General features: G+C 34.8%; 1 protein-coding gene across 1 annotated transcript in view; it reads left to right on the top strand.

Moving 5' to 3' along the window:
• SEMA3D (semaphorin 3D) overlaps positions 1-24903 on the top strand; it is a 203980-nt gene that overhangs the window by 106238 nt on the left and 72839 nt on the right. The window contains exons 6-7 of the mRNA XM_010379909.2: positions 12064-12126; positions 20893-21012. Of these exons, the coding sequence (XP_010378211.1) occupies positions 12064-12126; positions 20893-21012 (183 nt within the window). The remainder of the gene's footprint in view (positions 1-12063; positions 12127-20892; positions 21013-24903) is intronic.

Below are 24903 nucleotides of genomic sequence, written 5' to 3'. Positions count from 1 at the left end.
TCCTTTTTTTGAGTAAGAAACCACTCTGTTGCTTTTATCAATTAGCATGGAATAGATAGCTAACAGAAAAGAAGACACCTAAATTTGAATTAAAAAATAAGAAAATTTGTCATATAATATAAATGTGTTCAGAGTTTGAGTGACTACAAAGATGAAAATATCATCTGCTTAATGATGTTATCGAGGACCCAGTTATTTCTCTGTCAGCCATTCTTGGGGTTGGCATTATCTTTAGGTGGGTAGCAAGATGGCTGCCACAGTTTTCATGGGTCACATCCAGACAAAGAAATATAAATGGAAAAATAGATAATCACTTATATCTCTTTTTTAGGAACAAAAATACTTTTGTAAAACCCTTTCTTTCATCTCATTGGTCAGAAATATATTAGTTTCAACTATCAAACTTGCATGGAAAGGAGGGTAACTATAAGGTGATTATATCAGTCACCTCAATTTGAAGGAATATTTAGGAACCAAACACTTTGAATACAACACTTACAGAGAGGGAGCAGAAAATAAACTTTCTTTAAAAATTAATTGACTTAGAAGACTGATTTTTTTCTTTTTCAGTTTAACACAGGTAACGTAAGGGAAACATAAAAGTTTTCTCAGCCAAACAAAAAGAAGAGGATATATTGCCTATTTGGAAAGACTTATAAAGATTAGCTAGTTCTACAAGAAAATTATCTGGAAGAATTTATTATTCTTTCAATAGATGGCCTCGGAAGGTATTTGTTGCCAGTAAAAATCCTAAAAATGATGTAGTTTTTTCATTTTGTGTAGTAAAAATTGAAAAATCTGCTAATCCTCATAAATAATTATTTTCCTTCACAAGAGTTTATTTGCCTCTGCAAAAGTTTTCTCTGTCTTGATTTAATATAAACTTCATGAAATTTGGTCTGCTGCAAATCTTTTTAATTATGGTAGTATCATATAAGTTTTCTCCCTTTAATATTTTGACTGTTTTGGGGGGGTGACTTTGATGAGAAAGAATGGATTGTAACTTAGTTCAAAGACTTACATAATATGTTATTCTATAATCATAGTATTTAGCATTATATGCTAATTATTTAATGTACAGAGAACATATTTTTTAAAAATCAAATAACTACATATGACTTAAGCACCATTTAATATATATCTTAGTGTAATTATAAATAAAATAATGCTGCTTTTATTGGTTTGGTTTTGTCAGTCTCTGCAGCCGAAACAACTGATATGCATTATAGAAATAAAACTTGGGATACTTTATAAGTGACTACACTTTGAATATTTTTTCTTTTGCCCTTCTACTTGAGCCAGCATTTCTTTTTCATTTGGTTCAACAAAAATCCATTGAATATCTATTATTATCACTAAGCATATTGTAATAGAATATAAAACTCAGATCTTGTCATTGCTCAAATCCTAGTTAGGGCAACAAGGAATAATAGAGTTACACGGAAAGTTAGAACATTTTAAATGTCCAAAATAATAAGACAGATCACATATGGTAGAAACCCAGAGAGAGGAAAACAATTACATGTTGTTCATGGTTTTGAACTAGCACAAGATGGATGAGTAAAATTTGGATTAATGTTAACTGGTTAGTTTAAAATGTTTGCATTTAAATTTTGAACTTGGGGTTTGTTGTTTCCTTGTTGTTCAGTTTGAATGGGGAAATATATGTTTGAAAAATGGAGCAGAAGAGAGTCCATTCTCTATTCTGTATGTAGATTTCTCACTTGATCTCAGCCAAAAGGCTGAGAAACGATTGTATGTAGATTTCTCATAGTTTAAATTAAGGGAGCTGCATTTTCCTGCCCCAGCTCTTAACATCCTACTCCATCTCCTTAGTTAGAGGAAGTATATAAAAGAAGAACTTTTAATCGTCCTTCAGAAAGGTGGTCAACTGTGAATAGACATTTATATCTATTTATTTATCATTCATTTACAAGTGATGCATTAGAAGCCTGTTCCGTGTAGATGTGATAATAATGAATGTGTTTGACATTTGTACAATATGGTTTAAGGACCCATGGTTTCCAAACAAATGATTTGAAACTCCATAGTAACTGTCAGTTTGACTACAAGTGAACATTCTCTACTTCAGCCGGCCTTAAGTAGTCCTAGCAATAATTCATGTAAAATCCAGAGCCCTCTCTATGTAAACTTCAGGAATAATGTATACAAACTGAAAGTCTTCCTCTCCCTCTTTCTCACTCTTTTTTTTTTTAATGGAGTCATAGTTGATGGTAAAAAAATATATATATCCAATACTCTCTGTTTGGTTATGTTACTTAGTTGGACTTCTGAGTTAATGAATTATTGGGATCTGTCCACATGAAAATGTTACTTATTTTGGAAGCAGTTCAGACCTGCAGGGATGGAACGAGTCTCTAAACTAGTATGAAAGCAAAGGGTCGCAAAGAGAATGACGTATGACTTACCAAGCTGAGTACTGCTTTTGTGTCTATATTGTTCAAGGATTTATTTGTTGGCTTTCTTTATTTCTCCTTCCTTCTCTTCCTCCCTTCCTTCTTTCCCTCCCTCCCTCCCTCTCTCCCTCTCTCTCCTTCTCTCTCTTTGTTCGTTTTCTTTCTTTCTTCTTTCTTTCTTTCTTTCTTTCTTTCTTTCTTTCTTTCTTTCTTTCTTTCTTTCTTTCTTTCTTTCTTTCTTTCTTTCTTTCTTTCTTTCTTTCTCTTTTTTCTTTCTTTCTTTCTTTTCTTTTCTTTCTCTCTTTTCTTTCTTTCTTTCTTCTTTCTTTTTGTATATAATTGTAAAAATTACTCAAATTACTTGAAATCCTTAATACTACACCCTTATGTTTGAGCATTTATATTGTGAAAATAACTAACCTAAATGAGTTTATAATTTTACATATAATAATTTTCAGTGGACTATTTAAACACCCTTCTTTGCCTAACATAAAAAGAGCTTTGTTATTTCCCTTTCTTTAAGGAAGTCTACAACAAGACTTTTGATACATGAAGACTCTACACTTGCTTGTTTAAGTATAAGCAAAAATACTATTATAAATCAGAATGATTTTCTGACTCCAGTTCTATTAACTTACTCTATGGCTAAATAAGACATTTCTGTCTAATGCTTTAGCTTGTAAGAAGTCTATTATATAGTGGGAAAAGAATAGAAGAAATAACCTTTTCACTTAAAATCAAGTTATTGGTAAAACAAAATTGTCAGTCTTTTAATTCTTATTTAATACTTGAAATTAAGAAAATATAAACACATGGAAAGCATGTGGACAGCCTAATAAATTAACTTTCGGTATAAGGCACCCTGCTTAGATTCATGGGATTAATCTGTTTCCATTGCCTGCCAAGCATATGCTGTCTAGTAATCACAGAGCTAAAACAATCGACTCGTTCATGGATGTGCTGGCTCTCTAGCCCGGGTGCTCATGTGCAGGTCCCATCTGGTCACTGTAATGGACTGTCGGGATGTTGTCAGACTGCTCAGACCTCGCCAGAACTCTGACAAGAACTCCTTCTCTGTGTCCAATTCTATGGGAAACTCTGCAGATCACTTTTCAATGAATAATTATTGAGCGCTCACTATGCCGGGTTCTGTGCCAGGTACTAAAGGTGGTAGGAAGAAAAAGCAATGTTCCTTGACACCAGACATCAGTGCTTATTAAACTTCAGTGAGTCATGGATTAGAGGTGTTGAATAGTATTCACTACAATAGTTTGAAGTCCATCCACAAGAATAATTGGACCGCAACTTCTAAATTACTGACCATTTGTGAATTTCTTCGAATGTATTTTAATTTGTATGGTATATTAGCATTTCTCTCTCTTTCATGCAATACATATTAGTAGGTTTTGTTTGTTGGTTGGTTGGTTGGTTGGTTTTATGAGATAGGTTCGCACTCCTGTCACCCAGGCTGGACTGCAGTGATGTGATCTTGGCCTACTGAAGTGTTGACTTCTTGAACTCAAACAATCCTCTCACCTCAGCCTCCTGAGTAGCTGGGACTACAGGTGCTTGTCACCATGCCCAACTAACTTTTATTATTATTATTTTTAATAGAGACAGGGTGTTGCCACATTGCCCAGTCTTGTGTCAAACTTCTGGGCTCATGCAATCTGCCCACCTCACTTGTAATCCCAAAGTGCTAGGATTACAGGGCATGAGCCATGGCACCCGGTCTTGCAATACATATTTATTGAGGTTCTACTATATTCCTGATACTCTTCTAGATCCTGAGAATATAGTGAAAAATAAAATAGGTCAGACATTTGTGCTCATAGTGTCTTCAATTTGGGAATAGAGAGTTAATGGAGAAAAAGAAACAAATATAACACTTATTGTGAAGTGTTATGTTAAAAAATGTGTGGTGTTCCTGGGAAACTACTTCAGATTGTTATTAGAAAAGACCTTTCTAGGGAGATGATAATAAAATTGGCATTTGAACATTTCTTTCAAGTGAGTATTAACTTGGTGGAGATGATGATTTGTATTTTAAGGCTGGGCAGCTGGGACTCACACCTACCTAAAGTCACAAATCAAGTGGCGATGCAGTAGGGACTCACATTCACATCTTCTGATTGCACTACATTTAATTGATCTTTACACCTGGGAAAAGGTCTCAAACTAAACTTACTTTTGAAAAAGAAAGTACCAAATGGATGTGATAAGCAAAAGTGTAGTAGAAGACAGAGATAGTGGTAGAAGGCTAAAATGCAGGTGAGGCTCCTGAGCTGAGTCAGGAAACGGGAAAGACAATTGTCACCCAAGTCTTCAAGAAGAAATATCATGGAAAAGACCACTTTAGACTGTGTCTGGAACTCCATCTTCTGTATTGAAGGACATTTTCTTGGAAAATTTGTAGGCCTGCCCTTATATAAAAATCTAAAAAAAAAAAAGTGGAGAACTTAAACTTCCCTTCTATAACAATTTCTGTCTAGGCCAGGCCAGTACCCACTGTGCAAGCTTTACCTTTGGCGCTGTTGCTCTTGTTTTGCAATAGGAAAACATCTCCCTGTCCTGGGAAACCAGAGTAACCATTGCTCTTTTAGTTGTTCAACTACTTATATAGCATTCAGAGTGACTTTTTTTTTTCTTTAAAGACATTCAAAAACTTGTATCCTGTTTTTTGAAGGAGATGGCCACTATCTCAAGGGTTCTGAATTTTTGTCTTTAATTAGGTTCTATGAACAAGTTTCAACTTCCTTTTGTGTGTCTCATTCAGTTGTTTTGACATCTCTGAATTAGGCCAAGGGGCATTTGACTAACCATGCACTTGCTAACTTGAGACAATTAAATTGCTTCTCCAAAGATGAAACAAAGAGCAGATATAATTAGAATTTCCTTTGGATGTTGTTATAAGGTCTTATCATTATTTGAATGTTTCTGTAACTTGTCTAACACTGAATAATTAAAAATTAATTGTCTGACATTTTCACCTTACTGTTCATTAATTATCTAAATCATATATGAAACAATAACTATTAGGGATACTGCAATATTTTGTGAGTCCCTTCTAAGTATTTTTTTCAAAGTGAAGTAAAAATAATATTAAAAGGACAAAAAGTTATTTTGGATTTTGGACAGAGATAAGCAAATAAAATCAATATAACTAGATCACAGCTTGTATTTTTAGTTCACATAGTTTCCACTACATTTTCGTAAAAAATATTATTAAATCTTTTTAAGAATATGTTTAAACTATAACTTTATGCACAAAGCCTATTTAAGGAGGAACTGAAGACAATTTTTATTTCTGTAATATGGTCTCTTTTCGTACTAGTAAGCTATACAACTCTAAAAGAAAATATACAGATATATGTTTAGACAATAATATTTGAGCCTTCCAAGGTTAGCATGACAAAATTAATCCTGGCCGGGCGTGGTGGCTCAAGCCTGTAATCCCAGCACTTTGGGAGGCCGAGACGGGCGGATCACGAGGTCAGGAGATTGAGACCATCCTGGCTAACACGGTGAAACCCCATCTCTACTAAAAAAATACAAAAAACTAGCCGGGCGAGGTGGCGGGCGCCTGTAGTCCCAGCTACTTGGGAGGCTGAGGCAGGAGAATGGTGTAAACCTGGGAGGCGGAGCTTGCAGTGAGCTGAGATCCGGCCATAGCACTCCAGCCTGGGCGGCAGAGCGAGACTCCCTCTCAAAAAAAAAAAAAAAAAAAAAAAAAAAAAAAAAAAAAAATTCTTTGCAAATGATCAATTGTGAAATACTATAAAGGCAACATAAATACAGTAATATGGGTAAGTCAGTAAAGTATAGAATATGAGGACTGGCTTATGAGACATACTTGTTTTACAGTGTTGACCCATACACTCTTATTTCTAAGTGAAGAAATGTTATAAATTTATTTACTTCTGTTTGCCAGTTTTCTGTTATCAACTAGATCTATAAGAATTAGCACTCAAATTAAAACTAATTGGCAAGTATTGTTTAATGATTGTTCAATTAGTAATTATACCCTGAATAAGTAAGTTGAGAGGAATTCTTAGGTTCTTCTGGATCCACAGAAAAGATCTCCATTTGATTTCTGATGTCTCCTGCACGTGGATAGATAGCAACAGTAAGCTCTCCACATATTTGCAGTCCTTGATATCAAGGCTCTAAGGTCCCAAAGACCACAGCCTACCAAAATTATATCCTTAAAATCTGTGTCTGGTGCATCAGCACAAGGTTAGTTAAGAATTAGTGTTATGTGGGAATATTTCAGAACAATTAAAACCTGGCCATTAGGCAATGGCATCTCTGCTTCTGATATGACTCTCTTTGATAAGTGAAGGAAAAATATCTGTGGATGACTTTCTAAGGGACAAATACAGTGCATCAGCTTTTACAAATGGGGACATGTGCTTTGTTGTGTGCTGTTTCATGCAACTTTTAATATGTCAAGATACTGTGTGCAAGACACACTACAGTGCAAGAAGATTTATGTGGCATTTTATTGCCAATAAATTCAAAATGCAGTAAGAATATTAATAATCACTGTCTCAAAATTGTTCATATTAACTATTGATCCTGAGGGTTGACATTTAATGGATAATGTGGATATTATATTTTTTAACTATATCATGTGACTTTTGTCTAATCGTGACACAATCTCAAAGTGTACTGACTAGGCTACTAAAATAATCTAAGGAACACAGGTACGTCTTGGGCTGTTGTACAAAATATGCTGAAACTTCAGCCTATATGTGAAACATATCTTATTCTATACCCAATCACCCTACAGTTAACATCTCTATTTTTCCTTTTATATAACTGTGCGTGTCTCTGACTTTCTCTCTCTTACTTCCCCCTCCACATGCACCTATACACACACACACAAACACACACACACACACGGGGTGAGGGGGGAGAGAGAGAGAGACTAGAAAAATATGAAAATAGTGGAATGCTATTATATATGTGCGTGTATTGTACATTATATGTCGCATTCTATAAACATTATATATAATGTGATATATATACATATAACACTTCAAAAGATTATTGAAAACTTTGCCAATTCTATGTAAGAATGAGAGTGGATCTTTAAAAACGAATTTGTCTTGTTTTTTGTGTTTTTAGATTAAATTAAGGGAAATTCTGTCTCTTTAAATTATTTTCCAATTAGTAATAAAAACGAATATTTTTTTAAAATTTTTTTATTCTAATGACTAGGTAGTCTATAAGAAAAAAGTCCACCACAAATCATAATTAAACTGACATCTTTTCAATATTGACACAGCTATAATGACTCTTTTTCCCTTCTAAGTAAATGTTTAGAGTCTAAAAGACAATCAGATATATCATGGGTTGTTTTTATTTAAGGTAATTCTGTTTGTGATTACTAAACCTTGGCAGCATTGTGTCAAAATAAGCCAATATGTAATTTCAATAAATCGTTATTTTTGAAGGTTTCAATTTTACGTTAAGAAGTAAAATTTTCTTTGTGATCCCATCTCAGAATCCCTGTGCTTATATGTAACATTTACTTGCTAATCAAAAAGTCAATTCTCTGAAACTTGTAATTAGTTGCATGGCTTCATCAACTAGGATGATGCAACTCAAATTACAATTATGTGATTTATAAGCAATAACTGAAAATGTACAACAAAAACATTAAAGCATCTTATACAGATTTGTATTTCTTTACAAAGAGAATAAATGTGCAATTGCTATTTTGGTGTCAAGTCTCTGAGACAAAATTAGAGTTGAAACTACCTAACTAAACCAAACTATTATATTAGAGTTGAAACTATTAAGAGCAAGTAATTTAAAACAGAGGCTCAAAAGTAGAGACTGCTAAAGATGCTGTTTACCAGTAAGCGCTCCACAGTGCTCCCTGGGCACAGTGGTTTCATCTTGTGTACCCTTTTCTCACTCTGTCTCTCCCATCCTGACTCAGATCCAAGCACCCCAGTTTTACACCTTGGCTGACATACAGAGGCCCTTCATAATTATATGTCTAATGAACAAACAGTTAATGAAGAGTAACTACTTGATGCTAACTTTGAAATCTCGATTTAGATTTCAAAAACGATTGCTTCCACATTTTGTCATTCTTTAAATAAGCCCCTCCTCTTAGAATTACTAATGAATATATTCACACTTAATTTTGGTGGCATAATTTATCTCATAATTTAACTCAATCACCCAATACTATGATTTGAAGTAAAAAATAAAACCCTTAAAACCCTTTATCCTTTCTAAGACTCATTTACTTAATATGAGTTATATATTTTTTGTTTCCTACATTATTAATATTTGTATGATATATAATTCTGAACAAATCTATAGCTATTTGTCCTATACGTATTCCTGAATTGCGATTAAACCTGATTGTCATCTAAAACAAACAAAAAAAGAACAGGATCTTTCATGCTGAAATGGTTCAAAGAAATATTAATCTAGCACCATAGCAAAGACATGGAATCAACCTAAATGCCCATCAGTGGTAGACTGGATAAAGAAAATGAGGTACATGTACCCTATGGAATACTGCCCAGCCATAAAAAATGAAACAGATTTTGTCCTTTGCAGAAACATGGATGGAGTTGGAAGCCATTATCCTTAGCTAACTAGCACAGGAACAGAAAGCCAAATACTTATAAAATGGACTTCTGTGTGTCCATGTGTTCTCTTCACTTATAAGTGGGAGTACACTGATAAGAATACATGGACACATAGAGGGGACCAACACACAGTGGGGCCTTTTGGAGGGTGGAGGGTGGAAGGTGGGAGAGAATCAGAAAAAATAACTAATGTGTACTAGGCTTAATACCTGGGTAAAGAAACTGTCTTTACAAGAAACCCCCATGTGGCAAGTTTACCTCTGTGACAAACCTGTACTTGTACCTCTGAACTTAAAATAAAGGTTACAAAGAAAGGGGGGAAAAAAAGAAAATATTCTAAAAAAAAAAAAAAAAATTCTAGGCACAAGATCTGCATCAATAAATATATTTTGAGTGCATTAAAAAGATTAAATCAATTGACAGGTTATGGATTAGTAGTCTGTGTACTATTTTCAGTCCAATGACATAAAGTTGTCCTTTGTAAAATCACTGTAATATTGAAGAACCAGCAAGTACAGCATTTCACTTTTGCAAGATGAAAAAGTTCTAGAGATTGGCTGCAGAACAATGTAAATATACTTAACATTACTGAATTCTACACCGAAAATTGTTAAAATGATAAATTTTTTGTTATGCGTTTTTAACCAAAATTAAAAATAATAATAAAATTGGACCATTGGAGGGGGGAAAAAGTGAGAGGATACCCAGAGATCTCATAATCTCATATCTAAAGCAAAGACTCTGAAATCAAGATGCATTTTTTTTTTTTTTTTTGGCAGAGTCTTGCTCTGTCGCCCAGGCTGGAGTGCAGTGGCACAATCTGCGCTCACTACAAGCTCCACCTCCCGGATTTACGCCATTCTCCTGCCTCAGCCTCCGGAGTAGCTGGGACTACAGGTGCCCGCCACCAGTTCCGGCTAATTTTTTTTGTATTTTTAGTAGAGATGGGGTTTCACCGTTTTAGCCAGGATGGTCTTGATCTCCTGACGTCGTGATCTGCCCGCCTCGGCCTCCCAAAGTGCTGGGATTACAGGCGTGAGCCACCACTCCCGGCCAATGCAATTTTAAAAGAGCACTAAGTCCACTATTTTTGCTAGCAATGATGAATAACAAAGGAACAACCAAAACAAAAATAACAAACAACATTGGAAGTAACTCTCCAGTTTGTGGCCAACTGCGGTGTTCCATCTGGATTATTAAGTTATGGCTTCACGATTCTGGGTTTACGACTAACCATTGTCCATTGGTCCATGCATAGCCCATTTTAATCTATTTACTAACTTACATTAATCTCTTGTTCTTAATTATGTATTAAACGCCTGAAAATGTACCGTCAAACACAAATGCTAGAATCTGATAAATAACCTGTTTCTTACCACCAAGTCATCCTTCCCCTCGTCTCCCATTTTGGCTGGCCATTTTTCTAAATGCACCCACCTATACACCTGAAATGTAACCATTTTATTTTAGTTGCTTTTAACTTTAATCTAAAGCAAGATCCTGCGGTTTTCAATTTGAGGACATATTCTTTTTTGACCTATTACTGAGTTGCTAATTTCCATTCACATTGCTTTTCATTGCTGTAGCTCATTGATATTTGACTGCTGGCTGCTATTTAAAGTTGTGTAATAGTAGAACTACAGTGATTCAAACCATTTCTGAATAAATAGCATTTTCTGGTCTTCATTATGCACCTTATCAAAGTTAGCTCATCACTTGGACCTCCTGCTGTCCCAACCACCTGCCTATATACATATCTGGATTGTAATTTGTGAGTCTTAAGATCTTCTCTAAGTAAACAATCTTGCTTCCATTTAAAATCTCAAAAATTTCATTGTATTTGTCCATTTTGAATGCTATTCTCTATTCTTTATTTGAGACATAAAACCCTAAAATTTCACCACAAAGATAATATCATATAAACATTGATGACTTCTAAATATTTTGTTAATTCCAGGTTTAACAAGTCTCTTTCAGTGTATTCCCTCAGGATATTTTCTTTTTTTCTCACCTATTAAAATATTTTCTGCTACCATTGGTAAGAAACATAATAAAATTCTGTCTGGAACTCCTGGAGCATATATTATAAGATTTTAGAGCTTGCTTTTCTTGTTCCTTCCTGCTTATAGCTTAACAGAGAGCATTTCTTTCTGTAAGCTAATGAAGTAACATAGCTGTTTAAACTTTATTTTTCAAAAACTTTCTTACAGAATTCCTACAAAAACTTCCTGACAGAATTTAAAAGAAAGAAAGAAAAGGCTTGAACACAAGATTGTGAAGCATAATTAAAAGCTATCAACCAATGAGTTTGGAACACTTGAGTTATATGATGGTTGAGACCCCCCCAGTTCAGGAGTCAGATGGACGTTGAGTCAGATTGTGGCTCTGCCATAAGTGTTGTGGTCCTCAACATGTTATTTAAAGACTATGTGACTAAGTTTTCTGATCTCAAAATGGGAAGAATAAGTACAGCCATCTCAGAGGGTCATTGTGAAATTTAAATAAGATAATGCTTATAAAACATTTAGCTAAGTGTCAGATGCATCTGAGTTCCAAGCATGTTAAATATTGTCAACAAATTCACACTGGTCCTTGGCTTGAAGAAAGAACTTATGCTCTGACAGAGAGTTGTTTCTAACACTTCATGGCACATGTTTATGATGTACTGCTACTCTGAATAAACACAGAAAAACATGGTACATACAGCCTCTTATTTAGACAAATGCTCATGTGAAATTCTGTTGACACCATGATAAAGCTTGTGGACCTCTGAACATAATGTATCTACTGTTACATACATTAAATTAGAAACTAGAAGATTAACAAAAATGGATAGTACTAGACACTTTTCTTTTAGAAACTTTCAGAGTGGCTTTGGGAAATATTTAAATCTCAGATTTCCCACATTGACTCTAACAACATGCTTAATACTCATTCTTCAATTTCACACATCACTCTCTAATCAGAATTGCAGAGTGTTAGGGTGTTTCAGATATTCACATTGTAACATACTTTGAAATGTTTTGCAGATTTATTGGCCTGCTGCAAAGGAACGGGTGGAATTATGTAAATTAGCTGGGAAAGATGCCAATGTAAGTATGAAACTTTAACAATTATCTTTGTAAAACTTCTACTGATATGAGAGTAAATATTTATATTGGGCTTTATTGAATTAATGGTATTAGTGTATTATTTTTCAGACTAAACTAACATATTCCATGTGAATATTACTGTGGAATAAAATATCTCTACCTTAACGAAAGCCACGATATTATTTATAAAATTTAAGAAATCTAGAAACATTCTAATGTATTAATTCTAAATATTATTTTTGTCACAAAAAAAGATTAGAAACACATTAAAATATTCAAAAATAAACCATCCGAAAGATTGTAGTTGTAGGAATATGTATTTTTCATGTATGCACATGTATTTTGTAAGTGTACATAAAACCATCAGTTATTTTAGCATCACACAGAATTGATATGTAATTTCAATTGAGTTGAAATTAAAATATCTATAAGAATTCCTTTATGTAGTGACATGATGGAAAGAACAATAAGAATTAGTTAATAATGAATGACAGCATTCTGGCATAAGAACTAGTAATTACATAAGAACTAGTAATATGTAATAAAATTTACATATTAGTAATAATGATTATATAAAATAACTCATAAAAGACAACTAGAGGGTACTAATAGAAGCTTTTAGTTTAAGCTGCCTTGAAAAGCAGAGAAAACCCTTAGACAAGTATGACTTTTCGTCTCCGGGATGGTCTTATCTACTTTGATTTCTGCACTGTCCAAGCTGTCCTGCATGCTACCTTTAATCGTGTTGCCTGATTTATCTCCAGCAATGAGGGCCATGACTCTGACTGGCTCCTCTCCTCATCCGAGTGCTTTGATTCAGGCCATATATTCTATCTTCTGCCCTGACTTCTTGCATTATGATAATGGGGAGAATTGCTCTTTTTTTTGGCAAAATAAATCACATTCAAGTTGTAACCCAAGATGACAACAGGTCGTAACCTGGGGCAGAAACATGGACATCTTGAGGCTTCTTTTGCACCATCCTTTAATCGTACCTCTAACCACAATAATGCAGGGGTATTAAGCTCAGTAATACCGTCATATTTAATAATAACAAATAGTGTTTGTTATATGAAAGGATGAATAAAGAATCCTCTGTCAACATGATAGAAATAAAACAATATGACACATAATGCCTAATGATGTGAGGAAAAGCTCAGACAGCTAATAATCTCAGACAACAGGTTAGTTCACTCATTTCTTACTCATTTATTCAAAAAATATTTTTAGAGATCCTAAATATGTATATGAAAATTCATATCATATCTGTCCTCATGCAGCTTTCAATCTAATGGGGGATACAGATATTGCTCAAATGATGACTTCTACATAGTAACTACAAAGCAAAATAATTGAAATGAAACAAAACAAACTTGTGGTGACCCCTGATTTTATATTCAGTTATTAACAGAATTAAATGTCATCCTTTCAGGCATATTTATATTAGCAGAAATATATCAGGGAGTGTTAACATAAAATGCAATGGGAAACAGTTTTTACATTTCAGCCACTAGAGATGAAAGAGATTAAACTATTCTGTAATTTATTCTTCTTCCTCCCATGGCTTTGGTATCTTCATCCAGTTCAATATTCCAACACCAAACAAGTACCCAGGTCTGCAAAAGCACCAATACTTTACTGAACACTCATAGAGAAAAAAATGCTTTGGTTATGAGAGTTTTTCAAATTATTTCATTTAATGGACAGTATAAGCATGGCATAACCACCATGAACATTTTTATATTTCTGTTTCACCAGTATTGAGTATACAATAAGGAGGCAAGAAGGAAAAGGATGTTTTCAATTGACTCCAATAAACTGGTTTTCCCATGGAGAAGATCAGGGATAAACAGTCAAGGTCAAACAGTCAGTGAAGGTTTAAATTCTGACAGTGCTTGTCACTTGGGTATGTTCACTAATTCCAGTTACATAGTAACTTAATTGCCTCTCTTATTAAGTTAAAGCAAACGGAGATAAACTTTTCTGGAGGTGATATCCTTGACCATGTAGGATTCTGTATATAGAACATACTATTCCAATTCAGTCATAATTGTGAGCTAGCAACCACCTCTAACCTTTAAGTACATTTGCTGCTAACCCAGGATTAAAGATATGAGGAGCTTTTTGCTTTTTGCTTTTTGCTAAAGTCTGTAGTTTGCTGTTGAATCATGTAGTGATAATTTTTAATTTTTGCCTCATTTTAACTTGTTCCTTTAAAATAATGTTTCATTTTAGAGCTACTAATAATAGCTAACACTTTTGTAGCAGTTACCATGTTCAAGGAACTGATTTCAATGCTTTACATTTATAACCTCACTTAATCCTTACGACAACACTATATGCTAGATTTTATTATTATTTTCTATTTTCTGGATGAGAAAACTAAAGCCAAAAATCTTAAATGGCTTGCCCAATATCATGCATCTGGTAAATGGTAAAGCCAGGGATTGAATCCAAAAGTCTTGCCCCAAGGTCTGTGCTCTTACATAACTTTATAAAATATACATATAAGATCCAAAAACTATATCCTTCAAATTATTTCTCTCCAGTAATATCACCAGAACATAGATCCTCATTTTTAACAGCATTACATAGATTTTGGCCGACAGAAAACTGAGACAGCTCTGTGGTTTTATTGACATCTTTTATTATGTTTGGCATTACCCTCTCTCCTCCTTTCGAGATCTCTAGTAATTTTTACCTACTTCCCAAGAGTGTGTTTAGGATTAACAAGTGTTTGGAAAGACTGTCCCTTTACACAAAGGTACTATATAACTGCAAAACAGTGAATTATTTACCCTAATGAAAGTTAGCTAATTGGGGTGTGGATAGTAGAAGATGAGGAAACAAAAGGGAACTATTCCACTTTGTTGAACATAGTGCCCAGTTTAATCCAAAGAAGGGTAGAGGTGACAGGAAGATATTTAGTAGTATTTTGCTTCTGTTTAGTGGAAAGTTATTCAAAAGAAAGTAACTAAAGAAATGTCTTTAGTCCTGACTATATAATTGTGGGTTCAACAGCTTACTCCAAGCAAAAGAAACCACAGGGTGAGGGTAGCCTTGGCTTTGTTTGTCAGTTTAACCACAGAGGGGCACAGCCTGTCCACACAGACATTACACAGAGTTAAAGCGTCTTCCGGAACTTCAGTTCTTTGATTATATCCACCCTCCTTCCTTGTCTCCCTCCTTCCCTCTCTCCCTTCTTTCCTTCCCTCCCTCCCTCCCTCCCTCCCTCCCTCCCTCGCTTCCTTCCTTCCTTTCTTCCTTCCTCTCCCTTTCTTTTTTTCTTCCTTTCTTTCTTTCAAGAAAGTCTAAAACTAAAATAGAACGTTCATTGTAGAAAGTTTGCAAATTATATACAAGCAAAAAAAGAAAAACAAATCATTTATAAATACCTCCCCCACGAACACTGACCAGAGATAACTGGTGACATTTTGATGTTTTTCTATCTTATCTATTTACTATTTTTCAGTATGATATCATTGTATACATAATCACTTAAAACACTTATTTTTTTTACTTCACAGACTGCCATGAGCATTTTCCCATGTCATTAAATTCCTTTTTATAACACTACTTTTAATAGTTACACTGCATTTCTTTATGTATTATTTCATCAATCCCCTATTGTTAGAAGTTTGGTACATATCCAGTTTTACTATTGAAAATGACCCTGTACATGAAAAATTTTTATGTAAATATTATGAACATCTTTGATTATTGAGTAGACTTTTATTAGTTAAGAACATAAACATTTTTATAAACATGTTGCCAAATTGCCCTCCAGAAAGTTTATGCCACATATGCTTTAACCAGCATTATGTGATCAACGGAGGGTGTATTTACCTATTATACCATTGTTAATATTGGATACAACATACAATTAATGCTTAATACAAATGCACACGAATGAATAAAATATGTATATTCTTTGCCAATAAAAAGAAAATTATTTTTGCTGTTTTAGCTTGAATTGTTTTCATTACTCTAAACATCTTACATGGTTGTAAAATAAAATTTTTAAATAGCATATCCCTGTGGCCTGTATTTTTTTAAATTTTCCTGTTTGCCTTTTTTGTGCTATTTACAGATTTATAAAACATATATATATACACACACGTATATCTAGACATATATAATAACATAAATATATAGAGAGTGTACATAAAGTATAATGCCTTGTGTTCCAAGCATGAAAAACATATTCTTTATCATTTTATCAGTTATCTTATTTGATGTATAGACTTTATTTAAATAGTCATTTCTATCTTTTTCTTTAAAATGTTTTCTTTTGCATTTTTACTGTAACTGATTATTGCTCTGTAGAAATCTTCACTGTTAGATCTCCCATTTTTAAGTATAAACGTGATATATGAGTTTTTCTATTTTTATTTTGAAGTGTTAACCATCTATTAAATAGTTTTTTTGTTGTTGTTGTTTGTTTGTTTGTTTTAGACGGAGTCTCGCTCTGTCACCCAGGCTGGAGTACAGTGGCTCAACCTCAGCTCACTGCAACCTCTGTTGCCCGGGTTCAAGTGAGTCTCCTGCCTCAGCCTCCTGAGTAGCTGAGATTACAGGCACCTGCCACCACTCCCAGCTATTTTTTTTTCTTTGTATTTTTGTATTTTTAGTAGAGAAAATTCACCATCTTAGCCAGACTGATCTTGAACTTCTGACCTTGTGATCCACCCGCCTCGGCCTCCCAAAGTGTTGGAATTACAGGCGTGAGCCACCGCTCCCGGCCCTATTTTAAAGATTTTAAGACCTAAACTGGTATCTCTGCATCCTGGATCCTGTCTGAGAACTTCTAGACAAGCCTAACATGTAGCACAGAGACAGATATAGGTGAAAAGTCAAAAAATGTTTGATAACAATATTCTGCAACACACATTAAAAATAAAACCAGATAAGATTCCTAAATCATTAGTATCTTGTAATATTTAACATAAATAAATTAAAATTAGCTATTGTAAGTCAATTATCATAATAGATATAAAGCTGTTTTGGATTTTATTGGATACTTCGTACGTCTTGAGAATTACAAGTACTTCTATTTTTCTATTATCTTTCCAGGTATCTGGGGAGAAATTAAAATTCTAAGTGTTAATGCATAAACTAATATGCTTTTTGCTTTTTTTCTCTCCAAGTATGAATTCATCTTTATACTTGTCTATTTAGTTATTTATATATGTATGAATATGTCTGAGAGATAAAATATTGAAACATCTAATATTACTTAAGATAATTAAAAAGTTGATGTTTGCTTTGGTTCTTTCTCTCTTCTCCCCCTCTTCCCTTTTTCTTTCTCTCCCAGTGTGGGTAGGGTAGGGCCTATGGAAAGTCATGTAGGTAGGAGGAATAAAGGAAGGAAGGAGAAATTCAATACTTTTCCTAAGTTGAATATATTATTCCCTGGGTTGTTTGGTCACATTCAGTGATTGATTGACATTGTGGGCAATAGCTGACAAATTAGCTTTCAGGGAAAGTTACAAAGGCTGCTTCTCAAAGTTGTCTTTCTTCATGCCTCACAGAATTACACTACCATTGATAGCCTTGCCGGTCACTAAGTGAATTAAATCAAGTTAATTATTGATCATGCTATTTAAACAAATCTTCGAAACTTTGTGTATAAGAATAAAACAATACAGGATTTCCGAGACTTAAAAAAGTGAAGTTATGAATTGAAAGGGAAGTCATTGTAAAGTTTTTTTTTGCAACAAGGATTGTTTGGCTTAAATGTCAACCTCAGCCAAAATTTAAAGTGGGAGACCTTATCTTTCACGATCTCTGTTCACAGGTTTCTTTTGCTGAGGCAGCCAAGGCCTTTCTATTGCCTCTAGGCTGCTGAGAGAACCATCCTCTCTCAACTTCCCTACAGAAAACTTGGAGCACAACCGACATTTTTGTAAACTGTGTCAGATAATTCAAGATTCACCCATACTTTTTTTTATTATTATTATTCCATGTCAGCCCAATCAGACAGAAGGAGGAATTTCATAAATTAATCTGAGGTATGCCTTGTCAAGTCAGGAAACTGGCATATTAGGCTACTTTCTAGGACTAGCACCATTTTAATAAAGTACTCCTAGAAAAGTGAAAGGAAATGAAATACTTTAGATGTGATTCAGAATTTCTTTTTTAAATAATCACCAAAATTATATCCCCACTGTGTATAAAATGTTACCCTGGATCATATTTGTCTTTTTAAACAGTGCTGCGTCACTGGTGGCTTCTAATCTGTTTGACTCCATAATTTAAAATCTGGAAAGGGAGTTATATTTCTTTATCCAAATATTTATTTCAGAATCTTGCAAAATTACTTTCTAAATTCTAACTGAGCTTTTGAAAAAATGATGAACTAATTGGTGGTGAGTCAGTCCTCCCTCACTCCAGCCATATGATTTTACTGTTCCCTGCCCTGCATGCTCTCCACGATGCACTAAAGTCTTTGTGCAGGAAAAACAAAGGAATACAAGTCTTTTCAAAAAGCGAGCATGAGTGAGCAAATTAAAGGCTGGATTATAAAACTTCTTACTCTAGCCATGAGGTCATCAATAAAATTTACCTGGTGATCAAGTACATTTTCATACTTTTATCTTATCTTTTCTCATATTACTTTGTCTTCATTGTTTCTTCAAAACTATTAGTATTGACCTGCCACGGTGGCTCATGCGTCTAGGGGATTGCTTGAGGCCAGGAGTTCCAGACCAGACTAAGTAACAAAGCAAGACCCTATCTCTACAAAAAATTACAAAAATTATCCAGGAGTTGGTGACTTGCACCTGTAGTTCTAGCTACTCAAGAGGCTGAGGCTGGAGAATTGCTTGGGCCCAGGAAGCGGAGGCTGCAGTGAGCGGAGATCGCACCACTGTACTCCAGCAGCCTAAACAAACAAACAACAAACAAATATATGTATGTGTGTATGTGTGTGTGTGTGTATGTGTGTATATATACGTGTGTGTGTCTGTGTGTGTGTGTATATATATATATATGCCAGTTGAAACGTTGTAGCTCAAAATCAGGGTAAGGAATACACAAGTATTAAATTTATATTATTTCACTTAATCTACGTAACAGCCATAACAATCCTATCAGTAAGTCATTGTCTGACTTTTTAAAAATTTTTATTTCGGCCGGGCGCGGTGGCTCAAGCCTGTAATCCCAGCACTTTGGGAGGCCGAGATGGGCGGATCACGAGGTCAGGAGATTGAGACCATCCTGGCTAACACGGTGAAACCCCGTCTCTACTAAAAAATACAAAAAACTAGCCGGGCGAGGTGGCGGGCACCTGTAGACCCAGCTACTCGGAGGCTGAGGCAGGAGAATGGCGTGAACCCGGGAGGCGGAGCTTGCAGTGAGCTGAGAACCAGCCACTGCACTCCAGCCCGGGGGACAGAGCGAGACTCCGTCTCAAAAAAAAAAAAAAAAAAAAAAAAAAATTTTATTTCATTCTAAGAAACACCCTACCAGTTAGGTTATCATCTATTGTTGGGGTTTGTTTGTTTTAATATATTCCTCCTAGGAACCCCAACAACAACAGTGGACCATTAGGTCTATGCCTGACTGGTGAGTAACCTATGGCCACTTGGGCAGAAATAAACTGAACTTTTTCTATGAAATCCAGTGGTTTATAATCAGATTACCAACTTCCTTAATAACCCAACACTTGCCTGTCTCCTGGGTAAAGTCAATCTAGAATAAAAGTGTACTCCAGCCCAGTGTTTGCTTAGGTGCCTTTGGATCTAAGAATCATGAAGCCATGATTAAGAAATTGCATCTAACAATTATGTAAAGATACAGTATCACTTGCAGGAGATAGATTGAAAATAATATATAATAACAAGAATAAATACTTTGAAAAAGAGAGAGTCAGTATTTACTGCTATCTGAAGCATATAAAATAATTAAGTTCTAAAGATAATGATGACATAAGGAAATATTTTTAGGCATAAGCTTATGCAAAACAAAAAGAAACAAAAATTTCTTCAAAAATTTGACTTGGTGTAAAAAAAGTCCATGAGAAAAACAGGGATTATTGAAATTAACCAGAAATAATCTGATTCTTAAAGGCTCTGAAACATCGGAAAATAAATGGCAAAAAGTGGTAGGGCATCTGGTCAATAAGAATAGAATACATAGGTAGAGATGTACGTTTGTGTTCAGTGTTTTGTTCAGTGTAGCTGAGACAGATGACATTGCACACAGTAGTAGCTATATAGTATAAATTATGTGGTAACAACAGATCGTGATAGATTTTGTGTTCTATGTATTTCTTGTAGAAAGTAAGGATACCAGGTGAGGTGGTTGGTGCCTGTAGTCCTAGCTACTTGGGAGGCTGAGTAAGGAGGATCTCTTGAGCCTAGGAGTTTGAGGCCAGTCTGGACAACATAGAGAGGTCTCATCTCTAAAAAAATAAAAAAGAGAAAATTTTAAATACGGAGGTCTAATTCATATTCTGTTTATATCCGTTTTGTAGGCCTCACTGAGTATCACTTTAGAGGCTTGCATTCTAATTAACCCTAATTCTGATTAGTTCAATGGTTTTATAACTTCGAAAATCTAAAAAGCTACTCCTTTATGCTATCTATGGTTTCTATATTTGTCTGGCCTCCTTGGCTACAACAGATGTCTAGAATGTCTCATAAATCTTTTTCATTTGTGCTCTTATTTTTGAAGGCTAATCTACTTGGAAAACAGGTGGCATAAATGATAATATTTCAAAAACCTGAACTGTGTGTTAATGCTTTTAATTTTTATGCCCAATAGACAGAATGTGCAAATTTCATCAGAGTACTTCAGCCATATAACAAAACTCACATATATGTGTGTGGAACTGGAGCATTTCATCCAATATGTGGATATATTGATCTTGGAGTCTACAAGGAGGTAAATAATGAAAAAGCATGAAAAGCATAATTTATTGTAATACGTTGTTACTTAATTCCTATGACATAAAAGAGGCAGATTTGAATATAAAAACTGAAACATATATGGCCAGGCATGGAGGTGCATGCGTGTAATCCCAAAACTCAGGAGGATGAAGTCAGAGGGTCCCTTGAGCCAAGAAATTAAAATCCATCCTAAGCAGCATAGTAAGATACTGTTTTAAAACAAAACAAAAAATGAACAGTTTATGAACAATATAGTAACTCATGTTCTTAGCCATTCTATGGACTGTTGTTTTCACCATATACTTGATCTACCTAATAAAAATGTTTTTCTATTAAAAGTGGTTTTTAGCAGGATGATCAAAATTAATAGTGTAAAATGTTAAAAGCATTTGTTTTTTATGGGCTCCATGTACATCTTTATTTTCTCTTGACTTTCCTTTTTAACTAGATATATATAGAATGTTGCTGTTGGTAAAAATTCATTTCCCATAAGATCTTGTAGTGGAATTGCATTACATAAATAATTTCATTTTCCCATCTAATAAAGTTGACCTGTTATGTATAATAGTGGACACTAAGTAAATAATATTTTAATAATTTTGCTAAAATTTTATAGTCATTGGCACAATGAATTTATTGTTTCAGCTGGACCAAATTGGCATAATGAAAATAAAGGATGTATTAATTAGGAGTAATGTATTCCAGATATCAATTAGCATTTTAATAAGTGAGAAACATGCATATTTTTGCAATTAAATTATTTACTAATAATTTAGTTTACTGTCCTTGTGTTATGGACTTCATGCAATCCACTTTACATGGATTATTGCTTTGGAATTTCACAACACTATTAATAAAGCCAGTGTCATTATAATTACCAATTTACAGGTTAGTAAAAATTAAGTTTCAATGGAATAAATAATATGCTAAATCACCCAACTAATAAATGGTCTTACAACAAATTGAATCAAGGCAGTGTAACTCTAGAGCAAGCATGAGCAACTGAGCTTTAGGATAAGTGCTCCCACTTGTTTCTTGGTGATGTGCAATGTCATCCTCATGTTTATGTAAGTACAGTCATGTGCATCATAACAAAGTTTCCATCAGCAACAGGCTGCATATAATACGGTAGTCCCATGAGATTATATTACCCTGTTTCTACTGTATCTTTTCTATGTTTACATATATTTACATACACAAATGCTTACCATTGTCTTACGGTTGCCTGTAGTATTCAACAGTAACGAGCTGTACGTTTGTAATCTAGGAGCCGTAGGCTATACCATATAGCCTAGGTGTGCAGTAGGCTATACTATCTAGGTTTGTGTAAGTGCACTCTGTGGTGTTCACACAACGATGACATTGCATAACGATGTACTTCTCAGAACATACCCTGTCTTTAAGTGATGCATGACTGTACTTTTTGTGAGTAACCACACATATTTGCAGGATCATTGGCTGTGTTTTTGAAAGTAAAGTCTGGGCTTATGGAAAAGGTTTCTTTACATTGACTTAACTGATTCACACAGAAATCAAACCCACAACTGTGGATGGATAGATTTTGCTCTCTAACCAACTTGTCTAACCAGCCCAAACTCAACTGTTTGAAAATAAAGCAACCCTGACAGTTAAATTTCTGAACCACTAGGAGACTAGGAAACTTGAATCCATCATTCTTTGTTGGTGGTGTAATGCCTTCTTGTCTAGCTCTGATGCAGGGTAATATATAACGTTAGCTCGTAGCATAGGGTGTAATTATGTGATATAGCCCCACAGCTTGAATGTGTTTTGAGGCCTAAGGATAAAGGCCAAACTCATAACCTGCTGAGGGGCGCAAATAGTGTTCTATAGCTTCTTAAAAGTCACAAATGCTGGCCGGACACAGTGCCTCACACTTTGGGAGGCCGAGGTAGGCAGATCACCAGAGGTCAGGAGTTCGAGACCAGCCTGGCCAACATGGTGAAACACCGTCTCTACTAATAATACAAATGTAGCCGAGTGTGGTGGCACATGCCTGTAATCCCAGCTACTCTAAAGGCTGAGGCAAGAAAATTGTTTGAACTCGGGAGGCAGAGGTTACGGTGAGCCAAGATTGTACCACTGCACTCCAACCTGGGTGACAGAGCAAGACTCTGTCTCCAAAATAAATAAATAAATAAATAAATAAATAAAATAAAAAAATAAAAAAAAAAAACAGTCACAAGTGCTGAAAGGGAATTTAGATTTTAGATGGAGCTAATTAGTAGCTAATTAGCAGCTTGGGACTGTCAAGAAGCTCTGGGGCAGTCAAATTTACAAGTTTCATGAATAAGAGAATTATGAGTAAACAGGGGCATTGAACCTTGAGTTTTCAGCTGGTCTGGCGTACAGGTAATTTGGCAGCCCTGCTTGAAAATTGTTAACTTTTTAAATGAATCATTAGTCCCAAGAAATCATTGTACTTCTAGAGGGAGTTTAGAAGGACCTTCCATTTTCAAATAAATAAGGCTCCTCCTAAGGTGGCTGGGAAGAGGGAACAGCAATACACAAAAGGAGCAGAAGAAGGTATACTTCAGGGACTGCTATGCAGTGTGGCTGGGGCAATGGGAAGAAACAGGGAAAAGCTAAGATGAATCCCAGATTTCTGACTTTGCCAGTGAGTTGAAGAGTGGTGTTATTTATTGAGGTGAGAGTAGTAGCAAGTTTGAGGGAAATATGGTGAGTTAGTTTTGCACATTCTGTGTTTGAGGCATGTTCAGAAGGTCATGCCAAGTGGCCAACTGGAGCTGGAATTTAGGAAGGAAGTCAGTGCTGCTGTCAACAACTTCTAATAGTAAGTTGAGGACAGACGGCCAGAGTTTGAAATATGGTTCCAGTCATTTACTAACTCCATTGCTGTATGCATACTCTATAAACTTTCTATGCTTCTGCTTATTCAGTAAAATAATGATAATACTAACTATTTCACAGAATTATTTTCAGAATAAAAATGAGAAAATGATTGCATACTATTTGGCATAGCACTTGCTTCATTCTAGTCACTTAACATTCATCCATTTCTAGGTAACAGAAACACAGAAAGCTAAAGAGGCGTGGATATACACAATATGTATATTTTACGTATTTCTATAAAATAATATTTGTATCCCACAGTGCTGGGAAACCTTGAAAGCTGTTTAATACTTGGCTTGGTATTGTTTCCTCTGGGACCTCCCCTCTGCTGCTGCAGATCTTATCTTTAAATTGCCGTGATATTGACAATAATGTTGCTTAGCTGTTGTGATCATTAAATGTTTTCTTACTATCATTCATACCTACTTGTATCATCTTTACTTCTCTGCCCATATTTCCACCTGTGTAGCTCAGACAGGTGCTTTTTGCATAATTAATCAAGATAAAGGAACTTCATAGAAGCAATCTTATAAAGTTGAAGTCTCAAAATATAGAGTGCCACTAATTCAGTCAGCTTATTTCAGGAAGCACATGGAATCATCCATTTTTTTTATATTGTTTTCTTGTATGTGTCCTTGACTGGCTCAAGGAAACTTGCTTTCTTGCTATCTTCTATTTCCAGTAGATATTGTCCTCAGCTTCCACAAATGTCAATATAATGGGCTTCCATGAATCATTTAATCGAATACTGTATTCAAAAACAGAAGTCTATACAATTGTAAGAGTTTGTCTGGTAGCTTGGATCCACTGTTACATTTTCCCAGATATATTTTTTTTTTCTTTAATACTTCCTTCCTTTCTCTTTCCCTCAGTTCCTCCCTCCCCCGCCTCCCTTCCTTTTTTTTCAGCTTTTTACTATAATTTTCTGGGGCATCAGGATTCAGTTCACTTTTCTCTTTACAATATCTCATTACAGACTTTTGAGTCAATAAATCTATTTGATCTGTGGAGAATA

The sequence above is a fragment of the Rhinopithecus roxellana genome, chromosome 6 (genome assembly GCF_007565055.1).
Source record: "Rhinopithecus roxellana isolate Shanxi Qingling chromosome 6, ASM756505v1, whole genome shotgun sequence".
Taxonomy (NCBI): domain Eukaryota; kingdom Metazoa; phylum Chordata; class Mammalia; order Primates; family Cercopithecidae; genus Rhinopithecus; species Rhinopithecus roxellana.
Note: the sequence above shows the minus strand (reverse complement) of the source record. Positions and strands in the feature narration are given on the sequence as shown.